We start from the raw sequence: 27890 nt of genomic DNA, 5'->3' as shown, positions 1-27890 counted from the left end.
ATTTATTCAGTATGATACAATACAGAAAAGGAAAGTTCTCCTTAACACTAAATTTGGGTTAGAAAGGATGCCAGTGGACTGTCAGCACTTCTGGCTGAATCAGACCATGGTTATAAGCAGGATGTATTAAGCTGGAGTCCAACCACAGGATCTAGGGCTCTACAAATTATTAAAATTGGCTGTAGATCTAGCCATCTTTTGATGAACACTATTTCAGAATGCTGTCCGTACTCTTTATAGTTACTGACATTTAACTACTAATGTCTGAAAATAACCAAGTGGATGTAATACACATGACCAAGGAAGTACTTGGACTCCAAGGAGGTAACGCACTACACAAAGGTTACCTGACTATTGCTCTTCTCAAAGGACCAGAATCCTTCAGGATTTTCTTTTGTGTCTTCTCAGGGTTTCCTTGTAAAGCATTCATGCCCTAGGAAATATTTCTTTTATGCCTTTTATGTCTGGACAACACTGCCTGGTTTGTTTTTCTCTCTTGCCTACAGACATTTCTCTAAGGCCGATTCAATGAGAATTAACATGCACAATAGGCAATGTGCCTCATTAAATCTCTATCAGCAATGAAGCTGCTTGAAGATTTTTCAATGAAACTGGTTTGATAAATACCGATTTGCCAAAACTCAAGCTTTTTGTGCTAGTATATCAGTTTTGATGGATTGCCTGTTAAAGCAGGTTTCCTAGCTTCAGGACAGGATTTATGGTCCAACATACAGGAAGACATAATCGATTAGCAAACAGCCTTGTAATAAGGCAATATAACCTTAAGGCTGTGGAGCAAACATTGGTTTGAATTAGGCAGAGAAAGAATTTGAATCTGGATTTCCTACATTTTTAGTGCCTTCATTACCGAGCTCCTGGATATATTAAACTTCATTTCTCACTGTGTGTTTAGGGGGTTTGTGACTGTCATGGAAGGAAAAAAAAAAAAGGTATTGACTTCTTTTCTAATGTGGAATAAGAACATTTGTAAATGATCACAGCAATAGTAGCATCAGAAAAATGTTCCCTGCTTAGTCCTGGTCAGTGACTGAAGTGGTTAAACAAATGGTTTCCTCCCTCACTTACACTTACCCCTCTTTATCCCTGATAAATAACAAAGAAGTCACTGTAAGTCTCTCAGTACTGTGGAACAGCTAGCATCATTCACGTCAGTTTGGCAACATTTCCCAAAAAGCCTCCTCCAAAGCTAAGTACACTAGCTTCCCACTCCTACGCTCTCTATTCTTGCTCTTACATTGACCTTCTGCTCACAAAATGGAAAGTGAAGGGAAAAAAAAGATAAATAAAACAGATTTACAGTGTACAAGTCAGAGGCACAGTGCCCAACGCAAATCACAGAGTTTATTGCTGGTACGACTCTATCCATCTATAATCCTGGCTTTCTCTTTCCCCCGCCTCTAGCTGTGGTGTATCCGTTATCAAGGCCACATTTGAGGGTGTTAGTTAGATGACATTCTTTAGGACAAAGACTGCTATTTATTTCTGAAAAGTACTGTATACAGTTTAACAAAAAAGAAAAGTGTTTTGAAAAGTGGGACAGTCTGTGACCAGGCTAGAAAGAAAAAGGGAGAGGAGTGTCTTGACCCCTCTTGGGACTTTGGCCAACATTTCATCCCAGATGAAAGCTTGAAATCAAAGCCTTCCTTCAGCCTTTAAGAAAAGGTATTTGCTTTTACATCAGTGTTGCTACTTATTCTGTCTGCCAAAAGGATGAAACGTTGTACGGCCAGGAACTAATACTATCTTAAATAATGAAGAAAGCATCTCAAAAGCTATGATCATAGGAAATACATTTTTTTGCCTAGAATGGAAAGCAAATGTGCTCTCACATGCTAGCCAGTTCAAAAGCATAGTTCAGCTTTTCAAGTAGCTGTCTCCTTCATTGTGTGAGAAACCAGAAGTTAATGACATTCCTGAAAAGATTACAAAAAGTTATCTCCCCTTTCTTTTCTGCCAGGCTACCTCAAATGGTCTGCTGTCCTTTGTTACTGTGCCCTCCCTAAGAGAATGCTAGACTTTTTTCTGGGAAGGGATTTCACATGGATGGATAGCTGTCACAGCTCCTTCCAAGAGGGTATGTAGCAGTTTTGCATGCTACCTGTTCCTCTGTCCAAGAGGCCTCCTACACCTGGTTTCAGCACCCAACTGAAAACCTGACAGCTACCTCAAGCGGATCTGAACCACCAGCAGCTTCCTGGACAACCCAAGGATGACATTCTTCTGGGACCTATGCTACGCCACTGTCCAGCTACATGGCCTCTCCCAACACGGGGGAAAGGTGATATGAGAGGAGGTACTGCAGTCAGTCAAGCTCATCCTGCTCTGTGACTTCAATCCTGAAGTCTGTACCGTGTCTACCAACATAATCCGGGCTTGGAGCAATCATTGTGGAGCAATCTGTCAGCATAAAACCATCACTTGTGGGTTTCTGGCTTGAACACCCATTGATAACATCAACTTTTCATTTGCTACTCTGGGGACAATGCATACATGGCACCCAAAAGGAGTGAAATAACATCAGTGACTTCCACCCACAGCAGCCTGGCAGTTTGTCTGTTGTCACTAACAGTCTCCTTGGAGGAAAGTTTTTGTGGAAAAGCCTCTCTACATGTTATATGGAGTCTGCATTACTCTTCCAGCACACAACCAAACACAAGTATCCTATAACTAATAAGTACTCACTTGGATGCAATACTGAAGTCTTTTGTCTCTTGAGTAAGCGAAAATCTGGGCATGAAGAGCCAGTGCAGAAAGGAGAAAAAAAATATTACAAAAGAGATATTCCCATATATTGAAGAAATTTTCCATGCCAAAAGCAGCTAAACATCTCACAGATAAAAGATAAATTGGAATAAACAGCTGTCAGTGTTAAATAAATACCCTGGATAATGTGCAGGACAGAAATAACTACAGCATCGTCAAACTCCTTTCTTCACTTTATTTAGCTGTTCTTGCATGTAGCTCCCAATCTTTGCACTGTTTCAGTTAGTGGAGCATTTATTTTTGAGTCAGCTGCATTTGTTAAGACTGTAACAACGAAAGGCATTTCCTGAGAAGCTGCAAGGATGAGCAGCAAGAAAGAACAACAGCTAAGGAAATACGGGATCCTACTAGTGCTTTTTATCTTCCAAGTTCAGATTTTGGGGTTTGATGTTGACAATCGACCTACAACAGATGTCTGCTCGACACACACAATTTTACCTGGACCAAAAGGTGAGGAGTATCAGGTTGCTAATGCTGAGACCAGTACCGATAAAGGCTGATTTTTAAAAATAGAGACATGGAGGGCTTGCGGCATGGGCTGGGGATGAAAGATGTGAATTATTGCAGACTGTACAAACATCTAGAAAAGTGGAACTGTGATGGGAGAAAGTGATGAAGCAAGACTTAAATTTGCTTTTCTTTAGTTTCAGCAACTATACTCTCATATATGTTAGACATGTCCTTTTGCATCTTTCTCCAGGCACATAAATCTCTTCTTGTATTCATCACACAAACAGTACAGCTAGCAGCCACAAATTGAGCGACTTTGTCTAAAAATAGGCACCTATTGTGAACTGTGAACGGTTCACTTTGCACCTACAGGTAGGGAGAGATATGCTATATTTAAAATGACTGAACTGTCATTATTTCCAAATGTTTACTTGTAAACACAGCTCTGCTGCATTCATCAGACCTGATCCAGCAGCTGTTGTTGAATTAAACGGGACCTTCGCTACAGATTTCAGCAAGAACTAGATCAGCTCTGGCATGTGCAGGTCTTTTATCTTCAAAACAATTTGCAAATATCTGAAACCAAATTTTCTGCATTAACTTACTTTTTGTGTAACACAACTAACGTTAATGGAACTGCCTGGAGGGTATCTTGGCCAAAAATTAGGTCCTTGATGCACAAACCTATCTTGCGGTGACGGACCTAAAATGCATATTCCACACCATGGCTATTGCAGTTTGAACTATTGCTTTCTTTTTAGTAATTTATTGTAATTTTTCTATAGGCTACAGACTGAGAGAAAAAAATGCAACTGATTTAAATTTTAAGCAGAAAAAAGATTACCAAGTCAAAAGCACTGCTACAGATTCATTTGTTTTTATGATGGATTATTCAAATGCATGTTGCTTAAAGGACCATTTTTAATCAGCAAGTTAATTCCTTTATGATTACAATCCAAGCTTAAACTTTTGCTGCCACAGCATAAATGCAGAGAGATGTAATGATCCCCAAGGGAGCTAGTGGGAGTTTGTTTAGTTAGTATCTGAATAATGGCAGGCTGGAGAACAAAGTTTGACAGAATTGTGTTTAACAAGTCACAAGGCTAATGAGGTGGTCTGGTGACAACACGAGACTAGCTGAGACTCCAGCTGGTTTCTGTGGTCTAGCTTGTAGAGGGAGCATTTAAAGGTTAAGTATTATGGTTCTTTGCAAGTGTGATCCTGAGAAAGTCAGGATTTAGTCATTACCAGTCAGTCCTGCTGCCTCCTGGCTGACACCAGCACACGAGAGGAGCCAAACAGTATATTGGCACGGTCCTCACTACTACTTTAAAATTAGATTACCATGCTCAAGGTCCACAATTGGTAAAAGGAGTATCAAGAAAATCACCTCCAAATTACTGGCTCACATCCATTGCAGGTCATCAAATACATTTTGCAGTCTATGGTGATACATTTCTATAGACTAATTTCAGTTCCTACCAGCTGAGTTCATCCAGGACAGTTGTTTTGAATGCCAGTCAGCTGGGCAATTAAAGACTTGAGCAGGCTGAGTTAACTACCCTGTTACTCCCCAGGCATCCCTTGCTTTCAAGGATGAGGCATGTTGACCTAATATGGCAGAAGAAAGTCTGCTCTGCTGCCAGTTTTCCTCTATCTATCTTATGTCTGTGGACTCAGAACACATGGTCCCCAGTTTACAATCACACCACAGCCACAGGCAATATTCTGCTGCTCAAACTTTAATATCAATAATGGACAAGCCTCTGACTTTTGTTACTGTAGTTTTATTTTCTGTGCTACATCTGTTGTGGCCCTTTGTTCACCATTCTCCCCAAAATGGCTTTTGATCTGCACAAGTTTCTATCCCTCATCTCCATCCACTCAGCATCTTCAGCTGTGGTAGAGCACAGTGGTGCTCCCACAAGACAGAGGTGCTGAGCTTGCACAGTATGTTGGCCAGCTTCTTAGCACCATAGGTAACAGATTCCTGTTGTGGCAACTTCCTCCTTTCATATGAACATGGAAGTGTCTAATGGGCCAAAGGAACTAGAAGTGCAAGGAATTAAAAGGTATTCAATAGCTGTAAGACTTCCTACACCTCACCTATCCCAGTGCAAGGCACGAGTTGTCCTGTAAGCTAGATCTAATCCGTGGGCTACCAGTGGGATGGTTCCTGGTGCTGTATGGCAGCCATGCTGCTGTTTCCATCACACAGTGCAATGGAGAGGAGAAAGCTGAGAGAGAAATGAGGTTGTCTGGAGAGGCTCAGAATTTATAAACTGCACTGTTTCTTGCACTGCTGGAGGTCGCATTTCTCCATTATGTAGGCATTCACAGTTGCTACAGAAGCAAACACTCAACTCTCTGCATGCTGCCCCTGAAACTCACCTGTTCAGAAAGGGTCATTATTGTTGCGGAGAACTTGTGCAAGCCACAGGTAATTTGTCCAAGTTAATTTGTGCAAGCCAAATTCTTTTCTCCTTCAAAAATATACTCTTTGTTATGCTCACACCTGAGATGTCACAAGAGAAGTATGATATGAGTGATGGGATGAAAAGAAAGGGTAATTCCAGGCTGCCTATCAGGAAAGTCTTCAAATCGGTTGTGACAGTCCCATCAATTGCCAAAAAAGCATGAGGCAAAACCAGAGGCCTTTCTGTATAACACAAAGAGATAGAAAATACTCTGGAAAGATGTAGTCTCCAAGGAACAGAAGGAATGCAGTAATGGTCCTGTTAGCCTTTTGCACTGTCTGTTGCAATGATAGAAGTCAGTGTGAATTAAACTGCTCGGCATTAGATATGAATAGGAGTTGGAGTCTGACCTCTGGTGGTTCTGCATGATGCTAGCCAGGTGCCTTGCAATCCCCTGCATCTACCTGCTGTTTTTCTATCACTGGTGCAAGCAAATGAAAGCTGAAGTCTGTTTGTAAAGAATTATGCAAGTAAATTTTCTAAACGGGCACTCCAGAAAAAGGGAAAAAATAGAACAAGAGAAAAGCAAAAGCTGGCACTCCTTTCTGAGCTTCCTTTTCTAGGTGATGTTCAGGTTTCTTCTCAGAAAGTGGGGATTATGTTAATGAATACAGCCCTAGTGCAATAGCTGTCTTGTTCTACCTTCCTGAAAAAGCTTTTGAGGTACACAGTAGTCTGGCTTCAATAGAAGTTAAAAATTGAAATGTGTGAGGAATTTTATAGGACCCTTATTGAAATACCCTAGGAAACAAAAAATTTAAAATTAAAAAAACACACATGTTTTGGACCAAAACAGATTTTCAGTATTCATAAGTAGTGACTCTTTGTGTTTGATCTGAGATGTTTAGGGACAGCTTGGTCTTAGCTGGACTGCTATGGCACAGGACCTCTAAAAACTTACGTTAGGTAATACTGATCCACAGCTGAGTAATTAAGGCAATAAGGGCCAAGTTCTGTACCCCACTGACTTCTTGGACCCGAAGAGAACCAGATCAAGCATAAAAATACCCAATTAATTTCTCAGAGCAGCCAAGTGCTTGGCATAGCAGCATTAGTCATGTCCCTACCACTTACTTTCTACCCTTCCAAGCCTGGAAGCAGGCTGGTCTGTTGCTGCTGCAGAGAGAGGACCTGGGACTGTGGGGAGGCAGCAGATAATGCAGTGAGAGCAAAAGCACAAGTTGTTGGTCCGTGTCCTGGCAGTGGCAGGAACACCAGGTGCTGCTCCCCTGGGATTTGCCTTCGACTGGTGTTCTGGCTCTGTCCTTTCTTCTAGCCTGCTCTTGCCTGGAGACTGCAAGCTCCGTTTTGTCTAACCTGCAAAGGAAGCTTTAAGTGAGCTGTTGACATAGATGAGATGGGTCTGACCTGCTCTGCATAAATCAATAAGCAACAACATGAGGGCAGAAATACGCAGAGGGCACAAAACTTTGACTCATAAACTCCCGTTAAAAGCATGAGCAGGATGAAAAGATGACTGTGGTGGGGGCTGGCTCTGCAGAAGCTGATTTCATGTGGATTCATGGAAGCTCAGTGCTTAAGAAGCCTGGCTCTAGATCTTGCTGTCACAGGTCTCAGCTCATTTCCTTTGAAATCCAGACACAGGAACTTCAAAGGTCTTGAATCAGATCCAGGTTGAGAAACTGGAATGAGATGAAATCTGAAGAATGACGGGAGTTTCCCATAGCAATTTAGATGTAAAACGTTTCCTTATTATTATTTCTGACAAATGATGCTTATAAACTCTGTGACATTGGCTGGTGCCTCAAAATAGCATTTACTGTGGTCTCCAGTATAGCTGTCCATCTCTCAGCTTTAATTGTGCTTACGCAATTCCACTCCTGGAAAATCTCAAACTCTCTCAGAAACCAGATATGCTGTTACCCGCATTTCCTTCTGAAAATATAAAATGCCTTACCACATCCTATAAGCTGTTCAAACCTATAACTAAACTTCCCTCTTAGCGCCTCATGTTTGATCTGAAGAGCCCTTTAATTTCAACATAAAATTCTATTTTTCATGGCTTTTAGACTTCTTCATTTTAGCAAACATTAAGTTTCTGAAGTTTATCAGCCTGGACTACAAAGCATGTATGTGGGGACTTAAATACACAAATTCAAAGATACTGGGTCAGTACTTCTTACCAGTGTCAGTCTGATTCCTCACTGAAGCCACTGTATTCCACAGGTCTCTGAGATCATGTCAGAATGGCAGGGGAACAGGCTGGGAAAATTAAATCAGGCAGATCAAGTAAAAGGAGACTCGGGAATAATTTAAACTATTTCTGTGTTATTAAAAAGATAACGTATGTCCCAGTCATGCACAAAGGCCCACACTTTCGAACAGTACAAGTCAGCAGAGCTTCAGTGAGCCTAGTGAAGGCTTGGGTCTGGCTCACACAATGCGACAGGAGAAGAGGGTGTTTCTACCGAAGTCAATGGATGTTTGTAAGTGGAAAGCAGAAAAGTGAGCAGGGAATCCATTTATTTTTGAAGACCCTTTCTATTTCATCAGGGAAGGGTTCCTGTTGTCTAATTTGGAGCCGGGTGAAGACAGACATTCCAAGAACGGTGCAATCTGTGGGAGCCCTGCATATTCCTGCAGGACACCTGGGACAGTGACTAGTTGCAGTTGCACACTACAGCTGTATTCATCTGTCAGGTGTACAGATGTACACACGTCATCAACACTTCTGCTAAAAAGGGAGGCCCAGCATCTTCTTCCCTCACTCTGACCACACTTTTCTACCTTCACCTTGTGCTGCCTCAGCTGTTTACTCATCAGACTTTTCCCTGAGCCGATTAGCTCACTCACTAAAAATGTGTATTTGCTTTATTGATATATTCCTCTGTTTAGTGAGCTGAATTCCTTCAACAGAGAGTCAGAAGAGTGCTCAACATCAGGCAGAGGGGAAGGAGGCATGCGGGCCAGTGCTGAGGGCTGAAGGGGGGAAGGACAGGGAAGAGGACATCATGTCAGAGAGGCAGAAAATGTCAAGAAATGCTGTCCTCCCTAGCCACGTATAGCTTGAAAGCAAGAATCCCCACTGCCACAGGAAATTTCCTAAGGATCTCAAAGACACTGAAAGTGAAATTAGAGGGAATCGTAAGGCTTTCCATTGATGTAGCTGTGACGCGCTTGTACACTGGAAAGACAAACTGGGCTGTATTTGCTTATTTCTTGGAGTCCGTGACTCCCTCTGGTGACAAAACCTCTCAACAGAGACTGCATGCGCAAATGCTGCAAAGGTTCCCCGTGCTCAGGGTCACTCAGTGTCTGTAGGCTACAGAGCTAATTCTCCAGCTGTCTTCCAGGAGGGCAAGGGATTCGGTTGCTCCTGGAGGGTTCTCAAGGCTTCAGAATGATGCACATCTCCTTATCCCTTTAGTTTAACACCCAGGACAGGCAGAAGTCACCTACACTCTTCACATGCTGTCTGTAGAGGTGGGGAGGGTCCCCACGCCAGTTCAGGTGGAACTATGAGCATGGAACATGGAGCTCAGTAGGACTGTCCCCTGCAAGATCAAGAAGGTAAAACTGCATAACAGATTCCATACAAAGCCTTTGTGGTGGGACATTGGCTAAGCCTAGGAATGCTAAATGCATCCAAGGCAAGCAGTGCAAAGCATCCATGTGCATACTGATCAAAATTCAGCATCCTTCCCCCCTCTCACAGCAAGTAAGTCATGCCCCCAGGGCTTCTCAAGGACTTTTTGGCTGGTGGTGGCTTTTTTCAATTCTGAATATGCCCAGCATAAGTGATGTTTCTATTATTTGAAAGCTGGGTATGCCCTAGAGGGTGGAGGAAGGTATACCTGCAAAAGAGAGGCTGAGAGAGCATTAAGATTTCTGTAGTATTTTTGGTCAGGGGACAGGAACTGGAGCTGACATGAGGCCATGACTTGCCAGCACACCTGATGAAGCGCCTCAATAAAACCCTGTGTGGACCCTGGGGAGTCTCTCAGCAGACCTCCGAGTGAAGAAACACATGCATAAACCCAGCTAGAAGTCTTCTCCCAGCTTTAGCCTTTAGGCTACCTGCAGACATGCTCTCACTCTGATGCAGGGCTGTCTCTATAGATAAATGTGGACTACATAATCCCCAGGGATTACACCCTGCTTCTCCAAGAACCAGGGTCAGCCCTTGAACACAAGACTTGGAGAGTCACTAAATATATGTGAACAATTTAACCTGAAAACTTCCTTAACTGGTGAATACAAACCGGATAAATTGCCTACAAAAGATTCATCAGGGAAAGCTAAGTCACTTGAAGGTCAGTAAATTCTTACTAATTATATCCTTACCAAATGCAACCTCTCAAAACTGTGTTATTTAGTGAAACTCCTAAAAAGGCAGAACCCCTTTCAACTGCCTAAAAATCCTGCTGATTATTAGACCTTCAGCATTTTCCTGAGCTTGTTTATAGGAGAAGGAAGGAGTGGAGTTCCCTCTCAATTACAATTAGAATTTTCTAATGGCTGCAAAAGTCATTTACTGCTTATGGCTTCTTCTTTCTTTCTTTCTTGCACAGTCCTAAGCTGGAGAAGTTTAATAATTTATTGTTCCATGTGTTCATTTTAATAGTCTGGTATTTTAAATCTGTAACACAGAAGTGAATCAGCTTGAGGGAATACTAATAAGGTTGAGAAATGGTCTTGCTTCAGCTACTGGGTCCAAGTGCTTCACCCATGCTTCAAATGCCACTGCAGTGCATTCTCTGACATCCTTGCAACCACAGTTTTAAGGTGACAATCTGCTAATTAGGTTAAAACTTAACCTGACACTGCCTCAAGTGTGAAGCAGCACAAAGGAGAGGTTAACACCTAGGTATAGACTACAAGCATATGAAGTCAGGGATCAGAAGGGGGTTTTTCTGTAAGAAATCTCACGTTGCACAAAGCACAGTACTACAAAATTCAAAAACACATTACAGAGTACTGACAGGATTTAGATTTTTTTTTTCTGGTACAGTACAAAAAAAGTGCCTAATACAGTGGGATTACCTGTCCACGTGAAGTCGCACAGGAAAGGGAGGGATACTTCCAAATTAGAAATGAAGCCAGCTCAACCCCTGCCCAAAACAAAGCCGACCACCCCCTCACAAGCCCTCCTACCTGGTTGCAAATCATAGCGAGACCACACGGGGGGAGCATAACCCAAGGGTTCACGTGTCCTGCCCAAATCTGAGAGCACTGTAAGCAACACCTAAAGGAGGTCACAACGCATTTATAATTCTAACACTGTATTAGCAAGCACTGGGCTTCATCCAGTCTTAAATTAACAATGAGATGGCACCACTAATTAATACTGTACTTCTACCCTTGCTTTGTAATGGCCTACCCATTCTCAGGTGCCGTATGGGGAGAAGGGCAGGATTTCCCTCCCTTACAGACACACAAATTATCATTCTTCCCATTTTCCTATGTAAAGAACCTACGGCAGAGTGTAGCCAAGATGAAACAGGTGGTAGGTCTTACTTCCCTCTCCCTTAGGCTTTTAGAGGGCTTGAGTAAAAACTGGGACTACATGACATAAAAGCTATATAGCTTTTTAGCTATAAAAGTTGAGACACTCCCTAATCTCTCAACACGTCCAGAACAAACTTTCCCACACCTTTTACCCCTCTCACCTGTCGGTGCTCAGTCTGATGGCCTATACAGGGCAACCCACCTTCATCTCCAGCAGCCCCGTGTGTGAAAAGCTTGTTCTAAAGTCTCAGAAAAAAGCCACTTCAGTGGCTCAAAATGTTGAAAGTGAGATTGGAAGAAAACATCTTTGGCAAGTAATCACAGCTTCTCCACTTGCATATTGACTTTCTTTCCTGGGATCTATTTCTAAGATTAACTGCCTAAGCAATGCTTCTTGCAAAAAAAAACCAAAAAAAAAAAAAACCAAACAAACAAAAAAAGCATCTTTCCCACACAGAGGTTTTCCTTCTGCAGCAAACAGTTTCTCTAGAGCCTTTAACCCAACAGAGCAGTCTGCAAGCCACAAAGAATGGAACCAGCTGGTCTGAGAGGTGACGAGGACTGCCAGGGTTACAAGCCCTGGTTTGGAAGGTCAGTAGGAATCTGGTTTGCTCTCCTGTGTGACACAGGCCAGAGAAACTCCCTCAGCGTTTCTACACCAGGCACAGAGTTACAGCGTATCTTACACAAAGGAATTTATTGCATGAGACAAGGTTGGACATGAAAAGCCTCCTATGTCCCCCTCCCCTGCCAGAGAGTGCAGTCCAATTGTTAAATATCCCCGTGTTGCATTTCTTAGTCAGGACTCACCCAGCTTTTCCAGCCTTTGAATCACACCCTTCTTCCTTTCTGTTATTACAAATTTCCGCCCTGTACAGGTCTGCAGACAGTGATCAGATCAGCTCTTAACCTTCTGCTGGAATTTCATTTCTCAAGCCCTTTGTCAGACTCTGGGAATCTTTTCTGAATTTCTGAACTACTGAGAAATTACTTTTGCACTTTTCTCAAGGGTTTCATAGATGGGTTTGGAAAGGACAATTTCTTGGTTTACCAGTTGTAAATGTTGTTAGCACTAAGGTCAACAGCAAAATTAAACTGCACGTTCCCTGGCTCTGCTGTTTGATGATCTGTAGACAAGAACCCAGTACAAGCAGGCATCCTTCCACCAGCTCCAGGCTCAGCCCTGCAGCTTCAGCTGCATATCTAAGGAGGTTGGCATTTGGAAATATATAGTGATTTTTCCAGTATTTTAAGAACCAGTGAAAATAGAGATGTTTAAAATTTGTATTGCTGACTGCTTATAGCCTTTTCTCTTCCTACTTTGTCCTGTAGCAGACGGTGTTAAAAACAAACAGGGTGCCTGATGGAGCCAGCCTACACACCGTGTCATGCTTCCTCCCGGTCCGTCCCTCTAGCAAATGCCTCCTCCCCCAACAGTTCAGCCCTTTATTTTCCTCAGTTTGCAACACTGGCCACTCCGCCGAGAGGGCATCCTGACTAACCTGCCTTCCACCACAGAGTCCCAACACTGAAGTTTTTTTCAGGGTACAGGCACAGACTCAGCCCAGTCCATGTAACTGACATGGAAAGGAGCCGAACAGCTAATACTTCATTTTATATGCTGCAATTCATACACATCACTTCTCATCTGTCATCACCCCACAGAAGAGCCCGCAATTGATACACATCACTTCTCATCTGTCATCACCCCACAGAACAGCCCACAATACGCTACAGCCCTGTGGCTACAGCAGTAGGAGAAGGTACATCAGGAATCAGTGGGCAGTATTTTTCTGAAAATAAGAATGAGACTCAACAAAACTATCAGTCTTCAAGCAACCATGGGAAGCTATTTTCTTCACCAGCACATAATTAAATCATTGACCTCTTTGCCACAGGATATTTATTAAAGGGGCCAAAAATATAAATGGGTTTAAAAGGCACAAGACTCATCTGTGCAGGGAAGAATCACTAGTGGCTGTTCATGAGTGATCTGGATGCAATGCTTGGCTCAGGCAAGCCCTTCAGGCCCTTAAACCACTGCATGGGTCATAGTCACCTTCAGCACACCCAGTTCCCTGAACACCTTCTGCCCAGGCTGGAGGCACCATCCTCAGGGAGACAGGTTATTGGTCTCGTCACATAACGTTCAGGCCTCACTTCTCTTTTGCTGACATCCAGGCAGTCTTCCCTCCCTTGGGCCTCCGATACGCTGAACTGCATGCAGCCTTTTCTCCCCTTCCGGGCTGCAGGCACAGACACAACTGGCTGCCACTCACACGTGAGAACCTGGCTTGGCCAAGTGACCGTGGCACTGCTTCCCACCGCACTGCAAGGTTTATTGCAGGCAAGGGCAGGGAATGGGGGGAGAGGGAACAGGGGACAGAGAGCCCGTGGAAGGCTGCTTGTATTCAATGATGGTCACTTGGTGCAGAGGGGTGCAAAGGTGGTTGTCCCCCACCCTCAGTATTTGTCTGGAAAAAAAATGCTGAAAGATGTTCTTGGGATTTGACTAAAAATGAAGAAGTACAAGGTAAGAAAATCAACTCCAGTTATGCCTCCAATTTCCTGCAATAATGTGAAGCAAAATTGCATGCTACCAAAGGAAGGAGATAACATTTCTTTCCTACTAATTGCTGTCTTGCTCCTTTGGACTGTAAGTTGTTCAGCAAGACTGTCTCTTACAACAGTAACTATATAGTGCTGTACAGGAACCTGTGATATAGGGTCTTGATCTCATCTGGAGAAATCTCTGTACTACTGTAATAAATGCAATGATTTTACCTCTTACAGATACTCTGTATCTCATTTTCAAAATAAAGCATTGGAGTAATTGCAAAACACGCTGGTTATATCAACATATAAATGTCACTTGTCAAAAACTAAAGGCAAGACTTCTGTCATACTAAGGCCTATGTTAAGAACTATTTCAACATATTTACATTCCTGCATTCCAAAAGCATCTGCATACCTTGAACACAGAGTCACCACGAAGAGAGTTACTAGAAACAATTAATAAATTCCTATTGGTTCCCCTGGCAGTTTGTCTTTGTGCGAACAGGTTTTCCAACAGAGAAAGACTGGCTTATTTATCTGCTTTATAGCTAATATGTCTTAAAAGGTGGGACTAGAAATTCGTGTTGTACAATTCTCATATTGGAATAGCCACTCCAAAAGGAAAGTTTTTAGCTTTCCCTAATGACAGTCAGATTCATCAGCACTTCTCTGGAAATTTATCCTATGGCTACTGTGCCTTCAACGTGAAATACAAAGAAATTATTAGGGAAAAAAAAATGTTAACTTTACTTTGAGGATGGATAGTTGCACTTACTGCACTGAGAGAAACATACCATGATGCTTTATTCTTTTTTTTTTTTTGGAAGGTGATGAAGGTGAAAAAGGAGATAGAGGAGAAGTGGGTAAACAAGGCAAGGTTGGACCAAAAGGACCAAAAGGTATTTATAAGCATTTGTTGGCGGCTGCTAGTATATGAATGCCTTTATACACGACTGTACTGGTGCACAGGATCAGTTTAATGCTTTTCATTCCTGTTGCACCAGTGGATTTCACAATCTTGTCAAACATTAATCAGTAAACATAACAATACTTGGAGAGCTTGGTGCAATTCCTACTGATATGGTAATACAGCTATATATGGCAATAAATTCAAAGAGTCATGTAATAAACCAGTACATGCACTGCTGCTCTCTCAAGTGGCTGTCATGAGTGTGACCCAGAATGCCCAGATCGTATGTATAATCATTACCCAAATCATATGTATAATCAGAAAGATTACTGTTCTCTTACTGAAATGATCCTTTAGTTGAAGCTGAATTTTGAGGGTTATTTCCTAGTAATAGATCAGGATGCTCAATAAAATTCAGTCTCAGTTGTCCTTGTTTTGCAGAAAAGCAAACAGAGGCATATACTCTGACACAAGGTTTCTCTGATCAAACAGCATCTAAGCTGAGAACAAGGAGTTGTAGATGTCTTGGGACTCAGCTCTATTAAACCTATCCCCTGTCCATAGTGTGAGCTGGGCAGAGCATTCGGAAGCACTAGATGTGATGGTGTCAGCCTTGTTTCCATACTGTAATTCAAAAGCTTGATTTATCATTAGAATTTAATGATAATGCATATCCATGGTCTTTCTTCCCTGATAGTGGTTTCAGGCTAATCAGAAAAGTTTTTTATACTTTTATAGAAACTTTAAAATCGCCCTGTTATTATTGTTATAATAATTAAAAAAATATCCATTTTTAAATCCATTCCTATGATTTTGCTTCTTACCTTAAAAAGAAGATCAGGTAAGATACAAGGAAATGGGGTAACCAACCATTTATGATTTTAAATTCAGTGCGGAAACTAAGATTCCCTAAATTGGGCTGTCATCATTAGCCAACTATTTTAGAACTTAAACTTTGGTGCTCTGAGGACTGGGAAAGCACATACAGCAAAACAAGTAGCTCCCTATTTGCAGTCCTGCTTTGAGAATGATTTTCAGCAAAGCTGTGAGGACTTTACCTCAAGTCAAAAAGGAAAGGCTTTTGTCTGGGGTGGAGAAAAAACCACCCAAATAAAACCTGCTGTTGGCCTGGTTTGGCTGTGAAGGAAAATCAGTATTTGAATACTCACTAACAGTTTTAGTTTGCATTTTCTGTAAGAAAACATGACGGTTTGGGGCATTTGAACAGGCAGCTCAGTTATGAAGGTGCCTTGCAATGTCCTACTGTTGTATCCTACAGTAGCAGAGACCTGCGCTGTCCTCCAAATGCCCTCGGGGCTCCACTCATTTCAACTTTGCCACACATGCAGACTGGCCACGCTCAGGAAAAATAGCAGCAGTAGAGACCTAAATAGTGCCTTGGGAAAGAAATGACAGAAAGCATCCATACTCTTTTCCTCTTTATTTCTTCTCTTAGGAAACAAAGGACCTGTGGGGGATGTTGGTGACCAGGGAATGCTTGGAAAAATTGGTCCAATTGGTGGAAAGGGTAAGCTCTGGTCTGGGAATTTTCTTGTTTTTTCCCTCAAAGTAAATATGTATTTTGTGAGAGTTCCAGGTATGGAGTAATACCAAATAACGGCTGTGACCAGTGCTCTCCAAATACAGTTATGCCTAAAGATTGGTGACGAGAGCTGAGATATTCTTGTTTTATTTCCCACATGCAATATATCCGACTTACTTGGCTAAAATAATTTGCTTTATGAGTTAAGAAGTCAATCCTCTTTAATGGTAAAAGAGGAAGGAAGAAATCTCACCCTTGTGGAGTAAATCCTCTGAATGATCTAAAAGGGCAAGCCCAATTCAAGTCTCTGCTTTGGATGCTGAAGGCCTAAGTCAATATTCTGCTGCTGCTTAGGATGCTGCACCTTGTCTCCTGCCCTGCTGTGTGACATGTGAGCAAGTAAAGCACAGGACAGCTCAGTAAGGAAAGGATTTTAGGAGTTATAAGAAAGCATTCAACATAACCAGGGATGACAACTACTTGAAAATCAAGGTAGACCCCAAGACTACCTGGACAATAATTTAATGAAATTATGCTCCAGTTGTCTGAGAAGAAGCTCAGGCATTCCTTACCAGTATTCCTAAAGAGTTGCTTAAGAAGAAATACTACTTTTGCCAGAAGGAGACCTGTCTTGAAAGCTGAGCAGGGACTCCACCATCCCCAGGGGAACTCTGTGGTCTCTAACCAGCACATCAATACAGGTATGAGGGTGAGCAGGTGGAACAATCTGGGGAGCTTCTCAAGCCAATGTTTTTAATAAACCTTTGATGGCCTTTAGCCAGCCTCCGTGTCAGAGAAGAACAAAAGAATTTGGCCTGAGGGACTAATTTTCAGAAGCACCTAGACAAATGAAAACACAGATAGCTATCTCCTAAGATGTCTTCAGTCTCCAAAGGAGACTAGAATTTAAGAATCCCACAAATTTGTTATCTTTACCTGTAAGTAAACCAATGCCCTGAGCCTTCAAATCAAGCTCTCTTTCAACCTGAACGTATACTTTATTGTCTCCTAGTTTTCCTCATTTTCTTTCTTTTTTTTCTGCAGAAGCAAAAGTCACTAAGTCACTGCTTAAACCTACCATTAAAATTTAAGTTCTTAATGAAGCAGCCCTGAAATTTCAGCTTGTAAGTGTGCAGTGTCAAGCAATGCCAATTAAAATGTCTTTTAAAACCCACAACCATATAAAGGAAAAAGCACATCAAAAAATAGCCATCAACAAGGCAGAGCAATCATTAGTATTTTTGACCTCTGAAGGTTTTAATTCATAAAAGAACAGCTGACATGAATTTCAGAAAAAGTCCAGCTGTTCCTGACCCAAATTACAGCTGAGATTTTTTAAAAAGCTAGTCACCTCCACCTATCTAGTAGCACAGCTTGGAGCAGTATTTCTACCATTTTTACGATTTACAGAAGAAAGCATTTGGATGAAAATAAATCGCATTTCCATGAACTATATCTGAAATTAAATGCTGCTCCTTACTGACCTTATTTTGTGCAGGTGCTAACTGCTGCCCACACGCACAATCTGTTGCACACATGAATTCAGTGGCTTAGTGCACATCACCCTCATGTGTTGCCTCAGCCCATCAAGGAGCTACTGAACGCGGGGAAGGGCTCTGTCCTGCAAGGCAATGAGAGAACCCAGGTCTCACCTTTCAGATTTCTTGAGTGCTTTCGGCCTCTCTGGATCATTTTGCAGTTTATATTTAAAGTAAGTGGTACCAGGAACCAGCAGCACGCAAGATGCCTGTGTTATCAGCGAGTTAGCTATTAAAGGGTTCTCCTTATTTCCGTACACCAGAATTAATCATGGTTTGTTTGACTTGGCACATCTACCAGTACAGTACATCAGGGAAGCACACCGTTAATATATTATTAAACAGGTTTTTCAAATAAGCTCCCCTGACATGTGCACTGTCTGAGATCTGAGAATATATTTTCCTCTTTATTCAGGTGACAAAGGAGCCAAAGGCTTATCGGGGGTTTCTGGAAAAAAGGGAAGAGCAGGTATGCTATGTATCTTTCTCTGCAGAATGCTCAAGTCTGCTGGGTCTTTGATTTCAGGATTGGCTTGTCTTGAGTTTCAGCAGATTTTGAGGCCAATGGAAATATTTAAGAATAGATGAAATGAACAGGAAGAGACCGGAAAAGTTTTGTTCAGCAAAATGAAGGCTTGGGTAGGGACATGACTGACGCCTATGAATATGGCAACATGCACAAAATATGGAGAAGAGTCACCTAAACTAATAGCAATGTTTAATATCATAAAAACTAACACATACACAGGCCAGCAGTACATTTACACTAGAAACTAGAAGAAAGTGTCTGAATACCAAAGGCATGAAGTCCTTTATGAGTTTCCTAATAGGAGCATGGGGACGAAAAAGTAAGTGATTTTAGATAAAGCATAATCTATTGTCAAAGGAATGCAATGCATTTTCTTACAGGACGAGAATTTGGACCTGATGATCCAGAAAGTTCTTCTCAGTCCTAATAACCTTGAATGTTTTCCCACCTTGAAAATACAGCTGTGTTCATTTTTAAGAGATTTCATATGCAATGCCCATTTGGTTCTTAATGGGAAATCATCCACAACTTATTTTCTTCCTGAGGATAACAGAGGAACAAAAAACCCCTATACCAAGCCAAATTTCAGTTTACCAACAAATATATAACTGAGACTTCAGTACTTGAAAGTTATTGATTATTTGAATTGGTATTGACTGTTACTGCTGTACCACAGCTGAGTGCAGCAATTCACTAACATAGTCTTTCTACCAAAGTTTTGCCAATCCCACCTCTATGCATACTCACAAAACTCCTTCACTGAGAAAGCACCAGTTCCCCATTTCATGGATGCTGTTGTTTCTATTAGAAGGCCAGGGAACCTGTGCTGTTTACAGATACAAAGGTAGCCCTTTGGCATTCAGATGTAACACTGTAGTGATCACCATGACAAGTCACACCTCTGCAGCTAGATGGAATCGATAATGATGAAAGGGTCAGAGGATGTGCAAATCCCACACTGATATGGGTGGAAAGAAGATAGCTAACACTTCTATCCATGTTTTTAAAAGCAGGGATTCTTAAGCCAGTTAGCAAGGGAGTGTACAGAGCCAAAATATTAAGGGGGTTAAATGAACAGAAGTATGGCCAGCAGGGCAGGGTGAGACTGGCTCTCCGCAAATGGAGTGGAGGTCTTCAGAAGGTTTGGAAGTGAGCTACAGATGACTCTCCAAGCACAAGCACAAATGCTTCTAAACAGATAAATCCTCTATCCTTTGTATTGCACCAGGCACGGTCTGTGACTGTGGAAGATACCGCAGAGTTGTTGGACAACTGAATATCAATGTTGCTCGCCTTAACACGTCCATCAAGTTTGTGAAGAACGGTAAGGATCCTTATATATTTGATGTGATTTATTTGGTTCCTATAACTTTTATCATTGCTATTCTTCTACCATTGCTGCTTTATGGCCACATCCACAGGTGACCCAAAGAGAGGGTCCCACTGTGTGAGGCACTCTGAATTATTATTATACCTGTAAGGATATCAGCAGCAGATGACTAAAAGCAAAACCAATACAGAAATTACCAACAGCACAACAGAAAGAATCATGAAAAGCACAAGGCACGGCTCACTAACTGCCTCTGCACCATCAGCCTTCTCAGGCTCAACAGCCACTCAGGCAGTGAAACAGAGAGGTTTGTGCCAATCTGCTCCAGACAGGCAGGAAAAGCAAGAGTAACCTCTTGATGTTTCTGCTGCACAGGAAGGCTGCAGACACAGTACTCCTAGTGCTCCCCTCAGTGCAAGCATCATTTTGCTGTAACAAGGGACTGACACGCAAAGATGTGGGTTATAAAAAGCCACATTTGCAGGCAGCACTGTCAGGCAGACCATGTAAACTGCCCCCACTTGAAAGGAAGGAAGTGTATTTCCTGGCATAGCAGAGATTTTGAGAAGGCTTCACCCCTGCTTCTAAGACTAGGTCTGCATCAGTAAATAAAATGTGTTTGAGACCGTTCTCTGGCACTGTGGGCAACCAGCACAGAACAGCCCGCATCTGTGTTACAAATCTTACAAAACCGAATGCCGTAGCACCAGGAGTGTCCCTTTACTAACTCCTAAACTATTCCTGAGGTAACTCCTGAATTGTTTGGGAGAGTGTTAATCGCTCCAGGCCAAAGCTCTGCTCAGGACCATCAGCAATCCATCAGCAGGGACAATCAACTTCCAGCTGTCCAGGCTGCTCCTGGGCGCTGCTTGATTCGCTGGGATATACACTGGTTCAGAAGTTTGCCTTTTAAACCTGCTGAGCAGCCACAGTTTTCTTCCTAATCAATGCCACTTAATGGCTATAGCTGCTCTGAATATCAGAGCTGTATTTAAAATGTCTTATTTTAGCAGTCACATTAACTTTCCTCTATATGAAAAAGGCCTGAAAAACGATCTTTATCCTGCATTTCTATCCCAGGGCACTCTTTCACAATTTGTATTCAAAACCATGCAATGTAGGTGATCCAGAGTTAGACATTGCTATTTGACCATTCAGCATGCCTTGATTTGATTAGTACTAGATATCCATGAAGTAAAATTTAAGTGTCACAGTAGACACACGTCAATCAAGACTGAATAGTTCTTGTCCGAACGTGTGCAAGGTGCCTTTCGGTCCCATTCCTATCATCAGTTCCTGATCATGTCCTCATCGTTCATCACAAATTCGATGGTGGGAATACTTTTCCTCTCTCTCTTTAATTAGTTCAAATGTAGAAATCATCTCATTGTTATATTGGAACAGAAGCACTTTCAATAACCGTTGACATGCCGTTAAGCAATTTTTTTCCCCTTTAAAGTTATAGCAGGTATCAGGGAGACAGACGAAAAATTCTATTACATCGTGAAAGAAGAGAAGAATTACAGAGAAGCCTTGATCCACTGCAGGGACAGAGGAGGAACACTGGCCATGCCTAAAGATGAGGCAACCAATGCCCTGATCGCTGACTACATTTCCAACAGTGGCCTCTTCCGAGCCTTCATTGGGCTGAACGACATGGAAAAAGAAGGACAGTTTGTGTACGCAGACAACAGCCCGCTGCAGAACTACAGTAACTGGAAGGAAGGGGAGCCTCACGACCCAGCTGGCCGCGAGGACTGTGTGGAAATGCTCAGCACAGGAGAGTGGAATGACTCTGAGTGCCAAGTCACCATCTACTTCGTCTGTGAATTCCTCAAGAAGAGGAAATAAAAATGCCGCAGAATATGCATGGCACCTGCTGTACATACAATAACCCTCCTCATTCATCCACTGTAGGGAGAGCAGACAACCAGGGACAGGGCTCAATCCAGCCTTCACTTCACTGGGTTAAGCAAGAGTAACTACTGTCAAGATGACAGTGACCATAAAGTCAGCACAGGTCTGCAGAGGGCATCCAGCTGGTTGGGAATTTTTAATTTCTATGTGGAATTTAAGGTGAGCATTTCTATGTGTAATTTAGGGACAAATTTAGAGCATGCAGAGGTGAATATGATTTCATTAATGCCAGAAATAGTAACCACTGGTGTATTAAGTTACTGATGTGCTTTGCAAAATTCACAGATGGGAAGAGTGTGATCTCTACTCATCTCTGACCTGCACAGAAGTCCCAGTATTTCCTTGGTGACTTCAGAACTGGGAGAACAGATTTGCAGTTTCTCTTAAAAATATCCTTCTTTTGCTAGAATCATGTAGTAATTTAAGTTGGAAGGAGTCTCTGGAGGTCGTCTGGTTGAATTGCCCATGCAAATTTTTATTAGAATTTTTTATACTCTCCTTAATTTGACTGTGCATTTATGTTGCCTGACACGCAGGGGAGGACTTGCTTATCTCTGCTTCCAACTGTCATCCATCAGGCTGATCTGAGGTGTGAGGAATTAACTTAGCAAGCCTGCACAACTTGTAGGCAACCCGAGAAGAGATGGAACAGTTCTAGTCTCCGATGGCCCCCAAAATCTGTGAAAAATGTAGAAAACTCTAGCCCGAAGAGAACGGTGCAAAGGAAGCAACACCACTGCTGTAGGCTGTAAACAGGCACACATAGTATCAGCTATACCAACGTGCATTGCCGGTTTAACAAGTGATTCTAGGAACATGTTATCCCCCTAACTCAGTAGCCAGTTCAACCACACCTGAATCTGGGGGATATTTAGGGGGATAAAGGCTATTCTATAGCTTCTTCCTATGTTGCAAAGGTGTGGGAGAGCAACTTAGTCATGCACTTTAGTGGGACTCTCCACAAATGATGAGCAGTAAGTGTGAAGGCGTTGCTGTCAGTGCCTGGCTACTCATATCTCCATGTCAGTATGCCCATAATGGATCATATTTTCCTATCTTTGATAATACCGAAGAGGCTCTTTCTTCAAACACAGCAACCATTTTGCCTTCAGAAGCGAGCCTGTTCTTAGTCATGGTTCACCTTTCCTCACAGCAGAGGGTTACACAGTCAAGGGAAACCCCAGGGCCCCTGCAATGAAGGTCTATAGATTTTGTTTCCTACATGACACTAAAAATGAAGGAATGATATCTGGAGGCTAAGGAGAATGCTAGACACTAGGCACAGTGCAGCGATTTAGCCTGCAGATCACTCTGAGCACCAGTTGCACATAGTCTTCGTCTGGGTATACGGAGAGGTGGCCATGCCATCAGCTCGTAATGCAGAGGGTCAGCTCCAAGCCTCCCTTCTACTGCTGTGTACAACACTGCAAAGGGAACTACACACCCGTCATGCTTCCTCAGCCTCACCCTCAACAAGAAAATCCTCCAAACCATTTAGCTGGTTGTTAGTTTGACTCCAAGCTAATCTCTGAGCAATGACCAGTGCAGGAGCACCCCAGGAGACTCTTGTGACTCAGAACCACTCTTGTAATCCAGTTTCTCTGCCATTTGTTCCTCCAGAAAACCACCTGTTGCTACCAGCAGATTACCTGTGTAGTTACACTCCTTCCTGGAAACTGTTCAGACCTGTGAATGAAGGGGTGGGACCACATTTCTTTTCATTGCTCCCCTGCTATGCTATGAGAGTATTTGGGCAAACAGGTTCACTTAGCACAAATAACTCATCCTGAATTGTTCCCTTCCTGGGAATTGATATTCCCTAAAACTAAGCAGAGTTACACTTTTTAGGATCTATAGTAATAAACTCAATTAAGCTAAACACTTTGGTTTTAGAATCATTAATGGGTTATGATAAAGAATTAATGACTAATTCAAGGCAAGGTTTCTTGAGCAAAAGTAATGCCTTTTAGAAGTTCAAGCCCAGGGCTGCTAGCCTCACTCACAGCAGGTCAAGTCCTTACTAGTCATGCAGAAGTGGCATAGTAACTTCCCTGTGGGTAGGCACAATCACACTGATACATTCTCCACACCTCATCTTTACTTCTAACCCAAAAAGTCACCAAAACATGCTTGCCAGACTGGGGGTTCAAACTTGGGAAACCTTCTGGCCATGCTGAGACCACTGGCTAAGAAAATCCAGAGATGTCTTTAATGCTATAGTCATCACGAACAGGCCATTTTCCTGTTCTTTAGGAGGAATCCAGAGCTGAGAGAAGGAGAAAGAGGAGCAATACATTGCTGCAGGAGATCAAGCTCTGCCTGAGATTGGATCAGGTTCTCTCCTTCATGTACAAAATAAGGGAATACCTGTCTAAACTGAAACTCTGATACTTTTAGGAGACTGTGTGTTATAAGTAATCCTGGAGTATCCTCCATGTATGGGAAAGAGTGACTGTGGCAGCCTCTGGCTGTATGGCTGAGGGAAGCAAGCAAGGAACTTGTGCTGGGTTTCTGCAATAGAAAGGCCAGAACTGCCCAGTTCCTCCGTCCTCCTCCTCTCCTACCACACCAGCTTTGTCCTTTTTAAAATAGAAAAAAATTCAATAAAACTAACCCCCATACCTACTACGTATTCACATAACATTGGGCAAGGCTATACCAGTTGAAGCAAGTAGACCTGGCGTGGCTGTTCCTTTGCTAACTACAGAAGGGGGACAGCAGGGCAGAGGAGCACAGCACAGATGTTCAAGCTAGGCAGGCTGAAGTGTGGTCAGCTGCTTGTGCAACCCGTTCCTGCAGCACTGGGTCCCAGTTAATAACTTTTGCCGAGAAGCCTAACTCATAGGCCAAGCCAAACAAAAAAAGGCTGCCCCACACAGGAGACCTGGCAGGTAGGTCCATACAGCCCCGCACTGCGCCATGCGGACGCAGGCTTGAGCCTGCGCTAACTCAAATATTATAGCTGTGTTTTGCAGAAAAAAAAAAAAATGCTTGTTATAATTAAGAATGTGGACTATATCACAGGTTTTGCTGCTAGCCAATGGAAATTCAGTGTGGTGGGTAAAGTACCTTAGGTTTCTACATGAAGTGGATGGAGCCAGGAGCACAGGAAATGGTGTCTGACTATTCAGGATTTATGGTCTGTTAGAGCTTGACACCTAAATCATTTTACCCAATCCCAATATTATTTTTCCCCACGTTTTTCTTTCCATTATTCACAGGCTGAACCTTTCATGTTTTAATTTATGCCTGCTGTTTCTTGTCCTCCCAGCAATTACCACTGTGAAGAACCTGGCTTTCTCTTCTTGAAGACTCCCTCATAGGTCCTGGCAGGCAGCTATCAGGTCCACCTAAAGCCACCTCCTCTCCAGGCTGAACAAATCCAGTCCTTTAGCTCCTTCTCACATGGCTCCAACTCCACCCATCTCAGAGGCCCTTAGCTGAACACGGCTCCAAAGTTTCAACACCTTTTCTGTACTGGGCGGGGAGGGGGGCTCAAAAGTACATGGTGTCTAGATGTAGTCTAACAAGTGCTGAGCAGGAGCACAATCCCTTTCCTCAAGCTCCTGGCTGTGCTCCCACTAATGCAGTGAGGATGCTGTTGGCTGCCTTTGCTGCCAGGGCACACTCCTGACGCATGGGCAGTGTGCTGTCTGACAGGACTCTCCAGAACCTCCTCAGTAAAGCCAGTCAACCCCAGCATGTACTGGTGCAAGGATTCAGCATTCCTGGATGAGAGAAACTTTGCATTCAACCTTGTTGAATTTCATAAGGTTCCTGTTGGCCCATTCCTCCAGCTTGCCTAGGTCCCTCTGTGTGGCAGCCCTGCCTACAGCATATCCGCTCCTCCCTCCAATTTGGTGTCATCTGTAAACTGGAGGAAAGTGGACTTCATCAATTCCTCGATGTAATTGGTAAAAATGTTACAAAGGACAGCCCCAGGATCTGGACCCCTGTAGCACTCTACTTGTTCTCTACACAGAGGAAAACTCATTAACCATTCTCTGAGCCCAACTGTCAACCAATTTTCACCCATCCTAACTTGGATGCAAGAATGTTGTTGGAGACAGTGGCAAAAGCCTTGCTAAATTTGAGGTAAATGACATCTACTGCTCTTCCCTCATCCACAAATCCAGTCATTCTTTCATAAACACAATCAGGCTGTCAGACATGATTTACCCTTAGTAGATCCATGCTGATTGTTCCCAATCACCTTCTTCATATGCCCAGAAACATGCTCCAAGAGGACTCACTCCTCTAAGCTCCATGCGCGCTAACACAATGCTGATCAGTTTTAGTTCCTTAGATTGCCTCTGGCCTTTTTGAAAAAGGGTGTAACATTTACCTGTTTCCAGCCTTTAGGAACATTCCATGATCTCCATAACCTTTCCAATGTGATCGAGTGGGCCTGCAGAGACATCAGACCAGTTTTCTTGACACCTTGGATGTGGTCTGTTTAGTCCCATGGAATTTTCTGGTCAAACTCTCTCAAGTAATCTGTGACTAAACATTCACATGCTGCTGGTAGTTCTCTTTGAACCCTTCCCCGAAGCACACAGGAATAGGATAGCTTGTTGGTAAAGATGGCAAAGAAACCTTAGAATACCTCAGCTTTATCTGTGTCTGCTGTTACTATGTCATCTCCTCCGTTCAGCAATGATTCCATGTTTTCCTTGCTCAGCCTTTTTATACTAACACAGCAGTGGAAGCTCTTCTTGTTGCACTTCCCGTGCAAGGCTCAAGTGCATTTAGGCTTTGGATCTCCTGCAGCTACCCCTACAAACTCAGGCAATGTTTTGAAATTATTTCACTGTAGTCCATCCCTGCTTCCATCTCCTTTATGCTGCCTTTTTGCATCGGAGCTCCACCAAGCTCCCTGTTTAGCCATGCCACTCTGCCGATACACCTGGCTGTAGATGTACAGTGAACGCAAGACAGCTGCCTAAGACCTTGCTACATCATAGCAGGAACACTTCAGCATGCTTCCTGCCTCCTGGACAGCCAGGATTTTATGATCTTCTATATTCTGAAGATTGCCACAGTGCAAGCATTACCATCTTGCTCTCCCCAGGTCTAGAACATGCATAAGACACAGACACCTGTGGTAAATCTAATGTTTTAAAAACTAATCCTAATAAAAACAATCACATAATCAATATATCCCATTAAGAATATATTTTCCTCAAGCATTTCAAACAATTTCACATGGGCATTAAGCAGATACACTTCTTTCACTGCCTTTGGTCTGTTCAATCACTTTGAAAAAATGCATAGTTCAGCACCTAGAGCAATGGAATGCCACATTCTTGACCACAGCTATAAGAATACACAGGCACAGGCATGTCTATTTAGTTTCACATAAATCTGAAATGGCACATTGCAGCTGTAGTTCAACTGGCTGAAATGGCTATTAAGAGATGCAATTTGACACTGTTTGATGATAAAAATAGTAAATGTGCCATAGAGAGAGGGATTAATTTATGGTTATTTGGAAAGCACTGCTCTAGATTGTCTTGCTCTAATCCGTTTGAACGGGTACAAAACACATGAATTGCCATTTCCTTTTCCCCCCTCTCTTATTTATTGAAGTTGCATGTAACCTATTCAACACGTGTAAGAAAGAATGAGCAAGATCAAAGCAGTAGCTTAATCTGGGTTGCTTTTATGCTTGGGTAGTAAGAGAGAACAGCAAATTGTAAAAGCATTCTCTGCCTACCTGCCGGGTGCAGCGCGCCTGACTGCAGCCCCAGGGCCCCACCCGCCTGCCCTGGAAAGGTTTCTGCATGCAATGTTTCAACACCGGGAGGAAAAGTTTCACTCGATTTTCATGAGGTGGGTGGGACCAGGAACTTGCATGGCCCTGTTTTGCAGACAGCAGTAGCTGCCTACCGAAGCATAGTCACTAAGTACACAAAACTCTCACTGGCCGGAAAGCGCGTGTGATCAAGTGCATTTCTGAGTTCTGAATCCCCAAGACCCTTAACATCCTCAGTGCTATACCTATGCTTAAATCCCGTGGAAGTCCTGTGCCTAATCAAGTGAAGATCTACAGATGCTGGGGCAGCAGAGGGGCTGTAGGTATCCTCATTGGTGTGATGCAGTACAGCATGGGAGCATCTGCAGAGCCATGACCTCCTCGTATGATGCAATTTAACTATGGTCTTCCCTTTTGCTGCATTTGTCTTTGCGTATGTGTTTTACAAAACAGAAATAACTTTTCAAAAGTAACCAGATGCCAATTATTACTTTGGTCTCCTTATTGCAGACATAGTTCAAGCCTTAAGAGTACAACAAATAGAAGTAATGTCCTTTTGGAAACAGATTTCAGCCATGAATCCCCGGTTCTTTTCCCCCCCTTACTACATGTTTCAAGCCTTTGCTATCTTG

General features: G+C 42.8%; 1 protein-coding gene and 1 long non-coding RNA gene across 4 annotated transcripts in view; one reads left to right on the top strand and one right to left on the bottom strand.

The window, feature by feature from the left end:
- LOC308060937 overlaps positions 1 to 27890 on the bottom strand; it is a 62565-nt gene that overhangs the window by 23520 nt on the left and 11155 nt on the right. Inside the window, exons 1-2 of one of the 3 annotated variants that reach the window (XR_013926984.1) lie at positions 25849 to 25906; positions 7856 to 13654 (exon numbers count right to left, since the gene is read on the bottom strand). The exons of 1 other annotated variant lie outside the window; for it this stretch is intronic. This is a non-coding gene — a long non-coding RNA (uncharacterized lncRNA). Of the gene's footprint in view, positions 1 to 7855; positions 14556 to 25848; positions 25907 to 27890 lie in introns of those variants that run through there. One more of the 3 variants, XR_013926985.1, reaches the window with a different exon arrangement.
- On the top strand, positions 1410 to 21452 carry COLEC10 (collectin subfamily member 10). The gene is made up of 6 exons (XM_080380257.1): positions 1410 to 3234; positions 14564 to 14635; positions 16103 to 16174; positions 18143 to 18196; positions 19485 to 19580; positions 21046 to 21452. Exons 1-6 carry the CDS (start codon positions 3087 to 3089, stop codon positions 21435 to 21437), a joined length of 834 nt encoding a protein of 277 aa, XP_080236383.1. The 5' UTR covers positions 1410 to 3086; the 3' UTR covers positions 21438 to 21452.

The sequence above is a fragment of the Falco punctatus genome, assembly GCF_963210335.1.
Source record: "Falco punctatus genome assembly, chromosome: 3".
NCBI classification, from domain to species: domain Eukaryota; kingdom Metazoa; phylum Chordata; class Aves; order Falconiformes; family Falconidae; genus Falco; species Falco punctatus.
This window is presented reverse-complemented; position numbering and strand designations above follow the sequence as displayed.